The following is a 17,610-nucleotide window of genomic DNA, read 5'->3' as shown; positions in this document are numbered from 1 at the left end:
TTTTTCTCCTCAACTTGTTCGCCTAGCGATTGGGGCTAACTCCTGCCTTCACTGGCTCTTCAGTCATGATGTGACATTGTGTTGTCTACTTTGGGTGTCTTGGAGCCAGCGCTCAAAGCCTCTCCGCTAGCCACTTGGCCATCGATTGCCAGCGAGAGCTATCCAAGCAGCGGGCATTGCGAGCATTCTGTCGCAGCTCTGAGCGTGTCCGGTATTCCGGTAAACACAGGCGAGCTGAGCGTTTTTAAGGATGGTAAAGGCATGAACTAAAACCCCTCCATACTACAACCGCTGTAATGTAAGGGCTTTAGCGTAAACGTGAGCAGCCTGCAGGGTGCAGAGCTTAGCCGGCCAAGCACGGTGCTGATATTACTGCAACCAAGTGTAAAACATTTTAAGCAATTGAGAAGACAATGCGTTCATGATTACACTGCTGCCGAAAATTTAGACCAGCAGCAAAGTAGAATACACTTTGTTACTGCTATATTAGCTCCGTGTTTGTCATGGTTGAGCTCTGCGGCACCAGGTGGCTGGCAACCTGCAGGCTGCTCACACTTACGCCTTCACCCATCTTGCAAAATGCCGTCTGCCAGCATTTACTGGAATGTCAGACACGCTGAAACTCTCTTTTGTGGTAGTATCCTGTGGTGTGAAGTGACAGCTGAAAATGCGTAGATTCTGGCACCAATCGGATGCCGACAGCCCGATGCGCTGCAGCCACTCTGCTCGCCTGTTGCTTTGCAGAGGGATACAATGTCGCAACTTGACATGTCACCAATCACTAGGTTTGCAGCCCAAAATGCAACAAGGGTGATTCATGGTTCTCTTCCTACTAACATGACACATTAGCTTTCCTACTTGATATCTTCAAAGTAGAAAACTACACAGTAAAACGAACAGCAATGCATCTTCACATCCTTTATTGACACATGGGAATATCCCCTATCAACGTAGGGGATATTTCCAGCACACACCGTGCTGGAAATCCGCCTTACAAATTTGTACTTTTTGTGGATTGGCGTGAACATTTTTCTGCGGTCTTGGGAGCTGGGTAGTCCACTGCTTTATCAATCAGCTGGAAGCAAAAGGAAGCAAGCAAATGCGCAAATTGGCAACACACAAAATATGAACAACAGGGTTTCAAGCCAGCGAGGCTCACTGGAATAACATAATCTTGATGCCCGAAGAAAGCACACAAGAACAAGGCCGTAACATAAAGGCTTTGTTTCACTGATGGTGTTAGTTAGGTGCAGTGCTCTCTGGGGAACACAAGAGAAATTTTTCAGACCTGCGCTGAAATCCTCAAGCTACTTTCCAACTTGCTGGAGGTGGTCAAGACGAAACTCTTGCATTGTAAATAAATGGATGGATTTAATGGGTGTACCATTGAAGCAAGGTGGCGGCTGGTGCCATCCAAGCTTGTTTTCTTTTTTCCTTTCTGCTGCATTTATTCTTGGACTGTGGCCAACAATAATAAACCGTAGACCTTTGAAGCAATGTATTAAAAAGTAATCTATTTTCATTCCGTGTTCCCTACCTTTATGCCACCAATACTTCAGCCATCGTCTTTTATTTTCTCAAACACCAGGTTCGTTTGCCTTTACCCTGCTATCTTTAAAACCAAAGACATCAGGCAGGGCAACCAAATAATCATTTACCTCTGGACAGATAGCGTAACTAGCTAACAAAACATGCTTGGTAGGCACTATTTCCAAATGCTACACATGAGCAGTCATCAAAAATATTTTGGCAGCTTCGACCGAAGGGCAAAGCACTGACTGCAATAGCAAGGTGTAGTGTTGTGTTTGAACTTCTTGGACGGTGTTCAAACTATATGTGCGCGCCCAATATTTCTGCCACCCTTAAAAGCTTTAACCTGCCATGTAGGGCCTGTTATGACAATGCACAGGTGCCACAACATTGCCCATAAAATTACATCACTTTCAGGTTTGAGTACTGATACTATTTTGCATTTTCATAATATTTAATAGTCTGAGAAGACTTAACATGAAAGGCATATGCTGTGAATGTTATGTTTCATGGCATTTCTTTGTGAGCTACCATTCTCAAAGTTCTGAGGAATAATTTAGTCGAGAACCTAAGACTTGGTATGAGCAAGATTAGCGATTAAATAGTGTAGCAATATAACCCACATATATATCATGGATAAGACCTTGTGGTCTTACTAGAAATTTAGCCCCTCAGTCTTTCCCCTCATTAATCTCTATCACTGTTAGATACATCCCACAAAAGTAAGAACACCACCGAAAAAGAACCCTGGGAGCCTCTAAAAACAACTGCGACTTTTGTTGCATGCATCTGTAGACTAGTTGGTGCATAATGTTAAAGCCACCCGCTCTCGAACTACATACACGCCCACATTCAAAGTGCAAAGTTCACATTCAATATTCACTATGACAGGGAGCTCAAAGCATAGTACGCAGAGGTGTGCACACAGATTTGTTCACATAAATTCCCCAATCTAAGTAGATTCCCTACAAACATACAGAGTAGGAGAAAAATGACAACTTTAACAGCCCTGCTACTTATTTATTACTTACATTTATTATTAATTTTTTGCCTTTGTAGAATTTTATTAAAATGGCAGCTGCAATAGGGCAGTGGCCCATCAAGACAAAGGTCACTCATGACATTTATCCTAAGATGAAATCAGTTTCATAATAAACAATGCTACACACTATCTCATGCAAGACCAAGGATAAAATATGCTGCAACTTCCAAAGGTCACAAAATGTTTTTATAAATGTTGGGACAGTCACAACTTGTTACAGTAATGACATTTACCCAACAGCAGACAACTTACCGAATTGGGCCTGGCATAAGACAGCACAAGGTGCGTGACATGGAGGACTATAATGACCATCCAGAAGATTTGAGCAAAGACGAAGCCACAGCGTTTGGCCCTGTTTGAAAATACACTTGATCACACTATACGAGGCAACAGCACACTCTTCTTCCTTTAGAAAATCTGAATGAGAAGAAAAATACCTATAATGTAGGCAGCAAGGCCTTATATAAGTTAGCAGTATGGCTTGTTCACCTTGACATGTCCTTTGCAGTTCACTTATAGCATGCAATATGTAAAAAAAAAAACAAAAAAATGATGGGGAATTAAAGAAATAGTAGTCGCATGATACAAACATCCTACTTTTTCTTAGGAACCTGAGTCTATAAGTCCATCCCTGCTGGCTATCATCACTGTAACCTGAGACCACGTTCTCACACTTCCAAGCACTATGGAGTCTAAAGAAGCAATTACAGTCATCGTCAAGTTTTCGGACTCCCTAGGGACTGCGAAAACATCCGAAAAATCGGGCCGTCCGAGAAAACAAATGCGTGCCTTTAACTGCCCCCAAGGGCTCAAATCGTCACAGCCATGTCCGAAATAGCTTTAAAGGAATGCCGGTATAATTACTAGGGGTCTCTATACTCATACTGTGACGGGAGACGGCGGGTGCCTACGGAACACATTTTAGGTCCCGCGGCAGTGGCCCCTTTGCACTCTTGAGTATGCTTCGCCGCATAACACTGCTGTATTGTGGCAAGGCTGACTTTCAGGAGCATGTATTATGCAACGCTTAGGTTCCTGCCGTGCTTTTCGCGCTTTGACGCCATCGCCGACAGCGGCTAATCCTTTAAATGAAAAACGCGGCACCGAACAACAGGAAACTTGATAGCGAACGTCAAAGCAGCTAGGCTTAACGACAGCACAAAACAAAGGGTGCCAGCAGATCGGCGAGCGAGAGCACTGGTTCAAGCCTGTGAGATAATCAAAATGGCGGCGGTGATAGCTGCAATTAATGCCGTTTCTGGCCTGCGGTCACGGCAGAAAGTCACGGCAAAAAGTCACAAAAATCGGACGGCGAAGGGTTTCAGCGTTCGAAATTTCAGACGTCCTCATACATTGGCTATATATGGGGTACGTGACAGTGCCGCGAAGGCATCCGAATTATCAGGCATGTCCGAAAAATCGGTTGTTGCCTGTATACGCAAGATCACCCTTAGCCTTTCTGATATGTGTATACTAAAACGCCCTAAGCAAGATACACAGAGAAAAGATGTTCAACTGGACAAGGACCAAGCGTGGTAACAAAGTAAATATCAGCAGTCTTTCTAGAAAAGCTTGCAGCTTACAATATTTCATGTTGCACCTACCACACTTTTTTTTTTTAAGGGGTTTCTTACATTGATTGAAACCAATCCAAGTCCCTGGAATACCACCTGTTGAAAGCTAGGCATTCACTCTTTAATAGCCCTGCCAAGTGCACAGTCATATGTGCCACTTCTCTTGAACATCACTTCTAGGGGTCAGCGTGCTTATAATTTTTTTTAGTCGCGCTGTGAGACTTTTCATTATGCAACACAGCAGAATTGTTCTGCACCAACAAGGCTATTACCTGTCCAGCCTCTGACGAAGTGAAACCGGAGGCTCGTGGTCAATGGCATCGTAGACGCGTTGTGTTCGCTTGGCCACATTTTCCCACTGGTACATCCTGCTCACTCGTGCATGTGCTTCCGCGGCTGGCACAACATCGCCTCGTCTATGTCGCTCAATGGCACACTCCAGACCTTCCAGAAGCCCTGTACAACAAAATTTACTTTCGCTATATACCTGGCATGTCTGTGCTCCCTTACAAAACAGAGGTCATAAGGCTTGCAGCATTAAGCCTCTGCAACCGTTTCAACTACTGCAAGTGTAGTGTTAAAGTCAAAAGATACCATACCACAAACTCACACACCGAGACATGCTGTAGAAAGGAGGAAGGCCAGCGCTGGCCCAGAGTCATTACCGTCTCAAGCCTTTCCCCCCTACAGAGAGCCCGCAGCTATAAGCCATAACAACCTATGAAACTCATCATGTCGTGTAGCACATGACGATTAACGAGACCAGCCTTATCTCTATGGTACAGTATCACGAGCCAATCTGTACGATGCTACGCTTGAAATAGAGTCGCCTGGATTAACACATGGTAAGTGATAACTGGTATCGAGCAGAGTAAAGAGAATATCAGGTGCCGACGTGAGGCTGCACAAGTAATGCACAGTATCAGTGCATCTTGATGTGGGTACGGGCATGCACATGTGTGGTCATACTTGCTACTGGCAGATCCAGCGTCTCATATTGACAGCATCTGCTCCGCTTGAGCACCTCGTGGTTTGAATAGACAGTCTTATTCCACCACTCATGAGTTACACCACAGTCATCCAAGAAGACAAGTAAGTAATTTGATGCCTACCACTGAAGACACATCTATCCTTAAGAGTTCAGCAATTTTGATACGTCATGCACAATATAACCCAGATGACATTGAGCATGCATCATGGCTTCGCATTCTCAAATGCAGGCAGAATGCATGATCAAAAAGTGAGACACTTCGCTCCATACAACTCACTCACTCTGCACCAGACTTGAAAGTAACAAGTGGACCAAAGAGCATAAGGTAGACTTTTTTTTTTTTCTATTCTGTCTGATGATGAGAGACCGACTGTCTTTTAATAAAGTGAATATCTAAAGAGGGAGGGTCTACTTGCCTCGCACACTGGGGTCACAAAGATGGATCAGGTCAGGCGGAAGCACTTCGGGCACACCTCCAACCCTGGTGCTCACAACCTGCAAACTTGGGTAGCAACAGTACAAGCAATCAGTGCAGCCTAGACACAGAACTGCATGCTAAGCAAGGTAGAAACTTGTATATCTTGTTTTGTTTTGGAAAAGCTTGCCTGTTTTGTCTTGCCTGATAGTGAGTTAAAGGTCTCAAGCATGTAGACCATGCGCTTAATATAGCTAAGGAGCAGTCATCCATTTGTTCCTTTTAGTAGCCAGAAGCTTATGTAACTCTCTCCAGACCCCTAACATGCCACAAAAGTAATGAGCTATATGTACCTTGTATGCAGATTGACACGTAATGCGAGTTCAAGCTCTCTAATAAAGTATTAACTGAATATAACTGAATATATCCATTCATTTACTCAGATGTTTACTTAAAACACAAAATAAAAGACTGCAGACACTAAATCAGGATAACTTGGCAGTAGTGTGCTACTACTTACAGCACTCAACAAGCACCCTCAGAAAAGCAACTTTCTAGGCAAGGAAAATCACAATGAGAGACAAATGTCCCCCTTAGGTTTTACTGTGAACAAACCAATGAAACCATTGCAGAATGTTTCAGATATTTCCAGGCATTTCTACTGTATTACAAACCTGGATCCTTTTTTTCATGGTAAAAGTCTAACGAAACCCTTCGGATGTTCTCACTTCACGATTGAATGTAATAAACTTATTTCGCATTTCACTACGCCACTGCTCCAAATGATACCGATAGTGGCAGTCTCTAGTGAACTGAAGAGCAACTGTGGTCTAAAAGCACCTTGTTTTCTTTTCATGTTTTATCCCCCCCCCCCCCTCTTTTTTTTTTCTGTGACCAACTGGCTTAATCCTCAAGGTGAATGGGCAGGAAGGAGAGAATAAAGATAAAAAATAAGAACTACAACAGGAGCTATGAAAGCCCCATTTGCATTCACTGCATAAAGTCACACAGAAACAGAATCTTGAGATCCACATACATTATTAATCGATTACAATGATGGAATTTTCCTGATTTGACACTTTATATTCACATACTAAATGTTATCCAATTTCTTTGCTCTCCTCACCTACCCTTTTTTTTTTTTTCAATTTAATTATTATGTATTGGCGACGGGAAACCAGCCTTTGCTTCATAGCAGGAATATGCAAGGGCGTGATAACATTAGGCAGAAAGACAATAAATTTTTCATTTTTTCTTGTTTTTCCTCCCTTTCTTGTTTTTTTCCGGAGCAGCATTTCCAAAGCTGCACTCACCCGCAGGCACAGGCTTCCACAATAGCCATGCAGAATGCCTCTGTTAATGAAGCGTTCAGGAAGATGTCGCCCTGAACCATGACCTGAAAAAAATAGCAAGGTCAACTCTGCCACACAATTACAGCTAGGTTCTAGGCAGGGCATTCATTTAAACATTCTAATGAGGCAATAAATATGCTGGCCACTGCTTCAGAAAAAAACATACCCAAGAGATGGAATAAAATTTTATAAAGTATTGCCAAAAGCAACTACACGAAAGCTGCACATTCTCCTGTAATATTCGCAATCAGTGTGCAAAAATTTGTCTTCACCAGGGCCTGAAACCGTTCCTCAATTATTCCTTCATTCATCCTGAAGTTTGATACATATCATCCAATAACTCATACAAGTCCATAATGATATCTACATGCAGTGCAGAACAGTACATGCAATAGACATCCATAAATAGTGAAAAAGAGCCACCAAAGGCAGACTCACAGCTAACTATACTGGCTTGTTTTATCTTCTGCACGGAACTTTCTTAAGCTGCAGATATTAGGCAAATCCTTTCGCCACTTACATCTCTCACAGAGTCGTGCTCAATGGCCCCCAGCATTGTAATTCTTTCCTGCAGTCGATGCCGTTCCCTGACTTCTTCAATCACAAGCCTTTTTGGGCCATCGCCACCTCAGGATAAAAGGACAATAAGGATGACAGAAGCACTGCAGAGCACACCCATTTGGCCTTTAAAGGCCAACTGTAACGAAATTTCACTTTGACTAAATTGGCTATAAATGAGTAGCATATACTACTGAAGCAATCTTGGCAAAGCTGAAGGGTTGGTAATTCTCAAATTTTCTTAATAACAATCACTGAATATCACCTATACTTCAATTCATACATTGCAGGCACCACTACGAAGGCTAGAGAGACCTGTATCACAGCTCGCATCTGCAACAGTGGAATATAAAAGTGGAATATAAAATACAGTGGAATATAAATACAGTGAAATATAAAAGGAACATATAAATATTCGTCATGTAATTCAATGTTACATTGACTCATACTACTTTTATATAGCAAAATATGACATATTTACTGCATTTCTGGTACCAAGAATGTCTACTTTTGCAAGCTTTTTGCAATGCATTGACTCATATTTAAAATGCAAATTTTGCATGGAGGGTGCTCTTTAGTATCTATTGGGCACGAGGGCCACCACTAGAAGCACTAGTGCTACTATTGTTGTTGCGTCAAAAGTGGGATTACGTAATATTTCTTCCCCATGGCAAGAGCGCACATGGCGATTTTATCTCGTGATTTAGGTGGATTATTTTATTTCGAATGTTTATAAACATTTCTTCTTGTGATTGAATAGTACTCACTGTCGTATTAGAACAGAAAAAGATTGCTTGGGCCCTTCAAAATGCTTTTTAATACGCTCACAATGCGGAATATATCCAGCCAAGGCCAGGATTTGTTCTTGCTTTGGGCTGATTGTACATTTAGTATGCAACAACAAGACATAGTCTACGCAAAAGTTAAAGGGTCCAGAAACAGTTTGGACAAATTTTGTAGACGCATAGGATACAGCTACAGTAAAACCACTCGTACCACAATTCAAGTGAAGCGTCTCATATTAAGAAAGCTACAGATGATTGCAAGTTTTCCTTTTCCCTAGCCATGCTTTTCGTCCCCAACTCGTTCGCCGAGCGATCGAGGCTAAGCTCCACTTTCAATAGCTCTGCGTCATGATGTGATGTTGTGTCGTCTACTTCCAGTGTCTTGGAGCCAGCACACAAAGCCTCTCCAACCTCTCCACAAGCCGCCTGGCCGTCGGTCCCCAGCCAGAGCTATCCAAGCAGTGTGTGTTGCGAGCATTCTATCGCAGTGCCGAATGTGTCAGGTCTTCCGGTAACGCAGGCAAGCTGGGCGTTTTGACGAATGCATGGAGGCGTAAACATGAGAGATCTGCATGGTGCAGGCATGGTGTAGAGCTCAGCCAGCCAAACATAGAGCTAATATTGCTGTGACCAAGTGTAAAACATTTGAAACATTTAAAAAGATAATGTGTTTCCAATTACGCTGCTGCCGGTAATTTACACCAGCAGCAAAGTAGGATACACTTGGTTACTGCTATATTAGCTCAGTGTTTGTTGGGTTGAGCTCTGCACCACCAGGTGACTGCACCCTGTAGGCCACTTACATTCCATCAAAACGCCCAGTCCACCTGTATTTACCGAAATACCGGACACACTAAAACTCTCTATTGTGGTAGTAATCCTCTAGCTTGAAGTGATGGCAGCAAAATCCTGGCGCTAACCGAATACTGACAGCTCGACACGCTGCAGCCACTCTGTTCGCCTATTGCCTTGCAGAGGGATACGATGTCGCAGTTTGACATGTCACCAATCGCTAGGTTTGCAACCTAAGCCACAACAAGGGTTATTCATGGTCCTCGCACAAAAAAAAAAACGCAAAACCAACACAGAACGTGCAGCTCGCTTCAACACAGAGCATGTTGTAACACAACCAGATGACACTTGCTGTGTGCTGGAAGTGCTTGAGTGTAGTGATAAATTGTTGTTGTGTAATCTCTTTCTGTTACATTTTTTTTGTAAAGAAACAAATCAACCAACATTCCAACCATTAAGAACAACATTTGTTCACCATAAAGTTGGAAAAGTTATCGATGACGCAACCCGAGTAGCCAATCGGATAGCTTGCCCAACTGACATCAAGCACGCCCGTTACATAGATGGTGACGGGGTGCCTGAAAACTCCGGGGTGCAGCGCCGCTGTGATCGGAAGCAATGCACATATTTAAAAACTTAAAACAAATTACACGTTTTACGCAGAGCGCTTAAATGTGTCACTTAGTTATCAGAAGGATCTATACTAACGACTCAGTACATTTGTACAATATCGTCAAAATCGCTTCAGGGTCCCTTTAACTGGTCAGAGATTTTTTTTTTTTTTTACAACCTTAAAGGTTTAGAGATCACTCCTTAAAATGTTTTTATCAGTAAGATAACTTGTTGCAAATGACTGTCAGCATTCAAGACACGGCCGGGTTACAGTTAGTGATAATGTTTGCAGAGAAGAAAAAAAAATTTGACTTGTTTTTTCATCTTTTTCATCAGCAGTGCAAATAAAGATGGCCTTGACTGCTACATGATACACAAATAACATAAAATTACGTAAATTGTACAGTACAAAACAAAATGACTACCACACTTTGTAGTTACACTCCTTTTTCTTTTTTTTTTTTCTTCAGGCATTTTCTAGACTGAATAAGAGAAAATTACAGCAAGATATCTTCTGCATTATTGAGCACTGGGATGCACGCGAACGAGCCACGACTACACAGCATGAGACGCTTCTCATGCAGGCTAATAAAGGCGAGCGCAGGTCCTGAAGGCTCTACATTGTACAAGCGATAAAACTTAAGCCACTACAGAGATTTATCGTCCAACGATACTGCTAGTAAGTCAAGTGAGGAAGATACTTTCAGCATGAAGTTACGGAGATAATGAAGCCGCATTTCCTGTAAATAGACAGCCAAAGATAACACTCTGACCGATCCAAGCAATTTGATACAGGCATGGGCGCATATTGTCCACGAGAAAGTAAAAAAGGCAATAAACCGTGCCTATAGACTCTGAACATCTGCGACAAGATCCCTTCACATGGTAAAACCACCTAAAGGCCATCGATTTACGAGATATAACACTTTGCCATGCACATGACTGGCTGCATTGGTCATGTATATATCTTGCTTCATGTATGTGACTTCACTCTTGCAAATGGAACTTTTTATTTTGTACATGCATAAGCACTTCTGAAGCAGATGCTCCGGCACGTTATCCAACTTTACACGTCATTCAGGCGCTGACAGCAAGTGGCACCACGGTATGTCCTTGCCCCCAATACCTATATGAAACTAGGCCTAGTATGCAGTCCAAGCCTTTAATCATCTTTGGTCATATTCAGCTGAGTAATCATAAGTGAGGCTGCAGTACTCGGACACTATTGATTCCCATGGAAATGGTATAAGAGCTGGACAAGAATTTTCAAGCAGCACAGTTGGGACAAGCTACAGAGAAGGAAACAACAGAGGCACTGTTCTCCTCAAGCAATGCATGGCTTAAGTGGCCTAATAATGGCATACATATCAGCACGATCCACCCTACTATTCAAGTATCAAGAATGTCAAATTGTTGTACACCTGTCCATCATGTATATCTACGAGCAGACAACAGCTGGAAAGTTGCCCACATTGGTTCACAGACAAACTTTCCAAAGTCATCTGCATTTCAAATATAACGATTAAATTGTGGAACCAGCTCTCAAAATTTACTGCTACGCTAAGTAACACAGACTATGTATTTTAAAAATTAATTCAACATTCATTAGGCTTCTGATCTTTAAAGTGATCATCCCTTTTCTGTATTTTAATTCCCCCCAATTACGTCTTTTAAAGAATGTGCCAAGTGTTTTAAGACAAGTAAAACTGTAATGGCATGTAAATATATGCCAGCTGACAGCAACATGAAAATATAAAAAAATTATGAGTAGCTCTAGCAGCCCTAATAATTGCGCTCACCTATGATAAATTGCACATTGGGGTGCCTGTTGCAAATTACCGGAATGACGCCTGCCATGAGGTCAACACCCTTGCGGTAAACCAGCCGACTGACCACGATGATAGTAACTGTAAACAGGAAAACGTGACACTCTGGCACTGATACAACAAAATGGCTCCCGTCACTACACACTGCCATTGGCAAAAGTCATGCTCCACAATTAGCGATGGCCTTTGTACCAACCCAAGTATACAAAATTAAAAGTTAAATTTTGATGTCATCAGCTCCTCAAATGTTTGATTGATTGATTGATTGATTGATTGATTGACTGAGTGGGTTTAGCATCTGAGAGAAACCCTGGAGCAACGAGGGCCGCCATAGTGGGGAGCTCTGAATTAATTTCAATCACCTGGGGTTCTTTAATGTGCACCTAAACCTATAAACACAGAAATATTTTTGCACTCCAGCCCCATCGTAATGTGGCTACTGCAGTCAGGAATCGAACCTAGGACCTTGTGCTCAACAGTAGAATGCCACAGCCACTCGGGCACGTGGCAGGTTCCCTCAAACTTTTGCCGTTCACTAAAGCTCCAACATTAACACACTGCTGATATGATATGTTTGCCTTGTTCTTAATTGCACTCAGGCATGCTCATGTTGTAGTATTTCAAGATAGGCTGCCAATATGGCAATTTTTTCCCCACTCGCACAGCTTCAAGAAAAAAACGTGCTCTCACTTTTGTCTGAGGGATTTTTGTTCAGATCAGGGAAGAAAACTGCAGTCTCTACGGCATTTGGTATGACCGACACCCTGGCAGGTGGCACATTTGCCCTCAACACAGTGTTCTCCTTTCTGAAAGGTGGGTACAAATAGATTGTTCATCAGTTCGATGACAAAGGAAAATTAAACTGTGAAGGCTATAATTTGAATGAAACGAAAACACTTTTTCCTTCCTTCTTTTTCTCTTTTTTATCTGACAAGTACCTGTGATTATAAATGTCGCTCACAATATTCACACGTGAAACAATATTACTGTTCTAATAAGATCCTTATCATTTTTTACACGGTTCCTTTCATTAATGAATGTGAAATTATGGCATATGAAAGTGAAACAGGTGCTGTCATAAAAATTGATAGCAATGGCATTTCGAAATTGAAGCTATTGGACTAAGATATAGAGAATTTTTTGTTTTTGTTTTAGCTACACCAAATTTTTAAATGTTGCCTGTGGCAGACAGCGCAATTCTAACACTTAATCTAAATTACTCGGTCAGGCGGCCACTACTTCTACGAAAAATCAAAATGGGTAATTGAATGATATAATCACGCTAATGAACGTTTTCATTCATTACTCTACGGCACATATTTCAATATACAAATTGTAGCTTGTGAGCATGCAAGTCATATACACTTGGAACAAATTCTGAGGTTTGCACCAGGTTCGAGATATGCGTCATCAAACTTGCAGTAAAAATGCACTGTTGTTCCACTTACTTCTTTAAGGAAACACTGCTGTATGCATTGAAGCACAAAAGTAACTGGAGGAGGAGGAGGAATAAACTTTTATTGCGGAACCAGCACTTTATCATGGCCGGGCCTAAGCCTCCCATGAGGGGACGTCGAGGGCTTGCCTCGCCGCCGCCTCACGGGCGTGCTGAGTCGCCCAGGTTTGGTCGTCGAGGGCGGAGCTCCGCAGAGCCTCACGCAACCTCGACAAGAGGGTCGTGGTGTTAATTTGTGTGTACTGTGGTGGGCACTCCCACAGCATATGCGGAAGCGTAGCCGGGTGAGTGCCACAGCACCGGCAGTTGGGACGCCAATGCATTTCGTTGGACACATTGAAAATTAATATCGTGAAACTGGTGTAGTCCTGAGAATTCGTTCCAAATAGATATGCCTTGCATACTCATCTAAATTAGAATTTGTAGATTGAAATATGTGCCATATAAAGTAAATAATTAAACAGTTAATTATCGTAATAGTGCTAATTATCCAATTAATCATTTTGATTTCTCACAGAAGTAGTGGTCGCCTCATCGAGTAATTTAGGTCAAGGCAAAACACAACAAAGTGACTACAGTAAATGGGAAAGCTAATATTGTGAGAATAATGTGTGCCAACGCAAAGCATAATAATAAAAAAAATGGCCACGTGCGAAGTATATATGAGGTGAATGGCTTACAGGCTTTTCCTAACGTTAGCCAAAACACCTTCAGCTTTGATAAAATTCTCAATTCAACTAGGCACTTCTGCCTAGTTGCACACGGGAAGGCCTGCAGATATTTAACTATATTATGCCACGTGGCAATTCATGTGAGAAAAAAAATAGGCAAATGCATACTGTCTGCAATACACTCCATCTTGCACATGTACTCTGTAACACACAACATGCGCAAATCTGGAAGACCTATTGCCCTCTAAAATAAATCCAAGTTCAGCAGAGAAAGGAACAGTCAAGCTTTTATAATTACCCAGTGTGTGAGACGCATATGACGTGGTTGGCAAATGACAGAGACATGCTGAGCAGTTTGTTTGTGATGATTGCACTGGCATCGGCAAATCCGAACAGTGAATGGTCTGTAAAGACAGCTCGAAGACCCAAGGTGGAAGCATGAAGCATAACCTCCAATGCCAAGGATGAGAATGCCTTGACAAAAGAATGGTGTTTAAAATTAATACAAGCACATTGTGACTACTTGATGCATCTGGTATAGGTAGTTACCAAATAAGAGGCACAATCGTAAATGTCTTAGAATGACCATGACTAATAATGTATCGTCTAATCTGTAACTTATGCTTTCAACACAGTTACAGCGCTACTGTTGGCGCTATTGCACTGCTAAAGATGTTTTTGTTTTGTATTTTTGTCACTTTTGGCATAAATGGTAAGTATGACACTGGGTATGCTTAAAATTATTGCCATCACTTTTTTATCTAAAATGACATACCTCAATTTGCAGGCTATTATCAGAATGATATGAACTTTCCCAAAGAAATTAACAGAGAGTCATGCTTACTGAATGTGCATGAACAACCGTGATCTCTTCTCTTATGAGAATGTTCCGTATGAGTGGAAAGGAAATCATGATGGTTGGTAGAGTGCATTGGTTGTATATAACAAGGAAAGGCAGGTAGTACACCTGGAAAAAATAAGGAGGGGGGGGGGGGGGGGGGGTAGGATGAGCTGCGTATAATCATCGAAAGAGTACTACAGTGAACTGCCATACCTTGAGCCCAGATGTCATGTATCGAACTCCTTTCCTGTCCCCATACGCATGCGTGATAACGCAAACTTTGTGTCCCAGAGCTAAAAGACACTGTGAGAGTTGGTAGATGTGACTTTCTACACCACCTGTGTTGGGATAAAAGAAGTCCGAGACCATGCTGCAAGAAACAAGGAATTGTGAAGTGCCATAGTGAATTAAATAAGAAATTTTCCAAAGACAGTCATCGGTAGAGCGGATTATTCACCATATTCTGTGCCGCTTTCGTTCCATGGTAGCGACAAATTCGTAACGATCGAATCAAAGGAAACGCTGCAGACTCATTACCGCAGGCAAAGCACGGTAAGAATTGATGGCGCGTCGTCTACAGCACTTTCATTGTCGTCTGCTACAGCCAACGCTACGTGATCACGATCACGAATTGCATCGAAAGCACGCATCGAAAGCACGCACCGACGCAACCAGCGGCCAACGCACGCTACGTCACGTGACCCAACAAATATGGAAAAACTTGGCCTTATGTAGACAAATGAACGCAGACACCCACTACTGGTGACTGGTGGTAGCTACGGCACCATTAACTCTGCGCTAGCGTCTACGAACTTTTGAACTGTATTGTGGCGCCCCACCCAAAACGGCGTCAGATTGGGAAAAGGTTACTTCATTGCAAGCCACGCTGGGAATATCACCGGTTCCGGGGTTCGGGCGTCACTTAGCTGGCTGGGGTCGTGGTGTCAAGGGTGTTCAAGGGTACGAAAAGTACCCTCAGCTGGGGTCGGTTGATTTTCGCGAACAAGAGCGTCAGTCCAGTCCTCGTCGATCGTCCCAGCCTCCGCAACATGACTAACGTGTGCTTGATTGTCATCGACGGCTGGGGACTTTCGGAAGACCATCACGGTAATGCCATTCTCAACGCTAATACGCCGGTGATGGATGAGCTCTGCAAAACTCAAGGTCAGTTCCTGCCCTTAGAAGCGTCCGGCCTTGCCGTTGGCTTGCCCGCCGGTCTGATGGGCAACAGCGAGGTAGGGCATCTCAACATCGGCGCCGGCAGGATCGTGTATCAAGACATCGTTCGAATTAACATGGACATGGAAAGTGGAGCCATCAAGGACAACGACTTTTTCGTGGAAGCCTGCAACCGTGCCAAGACCAAAAACGGCCGCCTGCACCTTCTCGGGCTCGTCAGCGACGGTGGCGTCCACTCGCACATCGACCACATCTTCGCCCTGTTGGAAGGCGCTCACAAGCACGGCGTACCGCACACTTTCATCCAGTTCTTCGGCGATGGCAGGGACACGAGCCCCACGAGTTCCATAAAGTACGCGCAGCAAGTCCTGGACAAGTGTGCGCACCTCAAGTACGGTTCACTGGCCACCTTGATCGGCCGTTACTACGCCATGGACCGAGACAAGCGGGAGGAGCGCGTGAAAATCGCCTTCGAAGGCCTCGCACAGGGAATCGGCGACAAAGTGGAACCCAGTAATCTCATCAAACACATCCAGAGTCTTTACGACGCTCCCGAGGACAAGAGACAAACTGACGAGTTCTTTAAGCCCATCATCACGGACCCCAACGGCCGTATTAAAGACGGCGACACCCTGGTCTTCTGCAACTTCCGCGCAGACCGAGCCCGCCAGCTGTCGGAGGCGCTGGGGATCAAGCCCAACTTCGAGACAAGCGTTATTCCCAAGGATGTGAAGCTGTACACGATGACCCAGTACAAGAAGGAGTATCCGTTTTCGGCTCTGTACCCTCCAACCGTGCCCAAGAACGTCCTTGCCGAATGGCTTGCTGCCAAGGGAAAAAGCCAGTTCCACTGCGCCGAGACAGAAAAGTATGCCCACGTGACCTTCTTCTTCAACGGTGGCCAGGAGAAGGCCTTCACTGCAGAAGAACGCTGCTTGGTGCCCTCGCCCAAGGTGGCCACTTACGACTTGATGCCTGAAATGAGCAGCAAGGGAGTAGCTGATGAGATGGTGAAAATTATAGGTGAAAAGAAACACCCATTTGTCATGTGCAACTTTGCTCCCCCTGACATGGTTGGTCACACTGGAGTGTACGAGGCAGCCATAAAGGCTGTGGAGGCGACCGACGTGGGAATTGGACGTATCAGAGATGCCTGTGCCAAGAATGGCTACGTGTTGCTCGTCACTGCGGACCATGGGAATGCTGAACTCATGAAGACTCCCGATAACAAGCCCGTCACCAAGCACACCACGAACAAGGTTCCCTTCTGCATGACTGGAGACCACAAGTTCTGCAAGCCCAGCCACACCCCTGCTCTCTGTGATGTTGCCCCAACTATTCTGGACCTGTTGAAAATTCCTCAACCACCAGAGATGACTGGAAAGTCTCTCCTTGCACACTAAAAGCAAAACTAAAGAATGGTCACCCACTTTCCCGGTGCTATAGAAGTCATATTCTGTTCCTGGCCCCCCTTAGGTATCTGCAGGTTCCTCCCCGCCCCCTTATTTATCTGCCCCTAAATGTCAATAAATTGTTGTCATTGCCCACTGATTCCTTTCATGGCACCAGCTTAGCAATCAGCAAAACTGATCAGCCAAGATGGCATCAACTAGGTACTGACTCGCTTGGCAGTCTTGGAGCAGAGTGGCCAAACTGAGGCTACAAAGAGCTCTGTGCTTGTAAAACACCACGTTTGTGCATACAGTGACAAACCATGTCCTATGAATTACTGCAGCTAATAGCCTTCTTTTGTTGTAAGCAAAAACAAAGTGCTGATTTTTTTTTTATTTTTTTATTTTTTTGCAATGCTTGCTAATGCTCAAAAGCTGCAAGCTTTATTGTTTCGCATACAATGATGCACTGCCAGTACAGGATGTCTTCAAAATTGATGTCTGGTTTAGCAGTTACAATGTTACAACATTGTAACTGTTGTTACAACATTGTACAAAGTTACAACATACGTTACAATGAAATTGAGCTATTATT

The 17,610-nt window shown here is 43.5% G+C and overlaps 2 protein-coding genes across 3 annotated transcripts; one reads left to right on the top strand and one right to left on the bottom strand.

Annotated features, from left to right (window-relative positions):
* Positions 1-903: 903 nt before the first annotated feature.
* LOC119445848 (phosphatidylinositol N-acetylglucosaminyltransferase subunit A-like) lies at positions 904-15,142 on the bottom strand. 2 transcript variants are annotated; one of them, XM_037710151.2, is made up of 12 exons: positions 14,903-15,139; positions 14,659-14,815; positions 14,449-14,571; positions 13,903-14,078; positions 12,168-12,283; positions 11,451-11,558; positions 7,425-7,531; positions 6,866-6,948; positions 5,554-5,639; positions 4,419-4,602; positions 2,825-2,924; positions 904-1,075 (listed from the first exon to the last, which is right to left on the bottom strand). In XM_037710151.2, exons 1-12 carry the CDS (start codon positions 14,926-14,928, stop codon positions 992-994), a joined length of 1,350 nt encoding a protein of 449 aa, XP_037566079.1. In that variant the 5' UTR covers positions 14,929-15,139; the 3' UTR covers positions 904-991. The 2 variants fall into 2 exon arrangements, with proteins under 2 accessions (XP_037566079.1, XP_037566080.1); XM_037710152.2 differs by lacking the exon at positions 14,449-14,571 and having other exon boundaries at positions 14,903-15,142.
* Positions 15,143-15,316: 174 nt separating this feature from the next.
* On the top strand, positions 15,317-17,171 carry LOC119445847 (2,3-bisphosphoglycerate-independent phosphoglycerate mutase). The gene has a single exon (XM_037710150.2). The coding sequence runs from the start codon at positions 15,495-15,497 to the stop codon at positions 17,025-17,027; it is 1,533 nt and encodes a 510-aa protein (XP_037566078.1). The 5' UTR covers positions 15,317-15,494; the 3' UTR covers positions 17,028-17,171.
* The last annotated feature ends 439 nt before the right edge of the window (positions 17,172-17,610 follow it).

This window comes from Dermacentor silvarum, chromosome 3 (assembly GCF_013339745.2).
Source record: "Dermacentor silvarum isolate Dsil-2018 chromosome 3, BIME_Dsil_1.4, whole genome shotgun sequence".
Lineage (NCBI taxonomy): Eukaryota > Metazoa > Arthropoda > Arachnida > Ixodida > Ixodidae > Dermacentor > Dermacentor silvarum.
The sequence above is the reverse complement of the archived record's forward strand: the minus strand, read 5'-3'. Positions and strand labels throughout refer to the sequence as shown.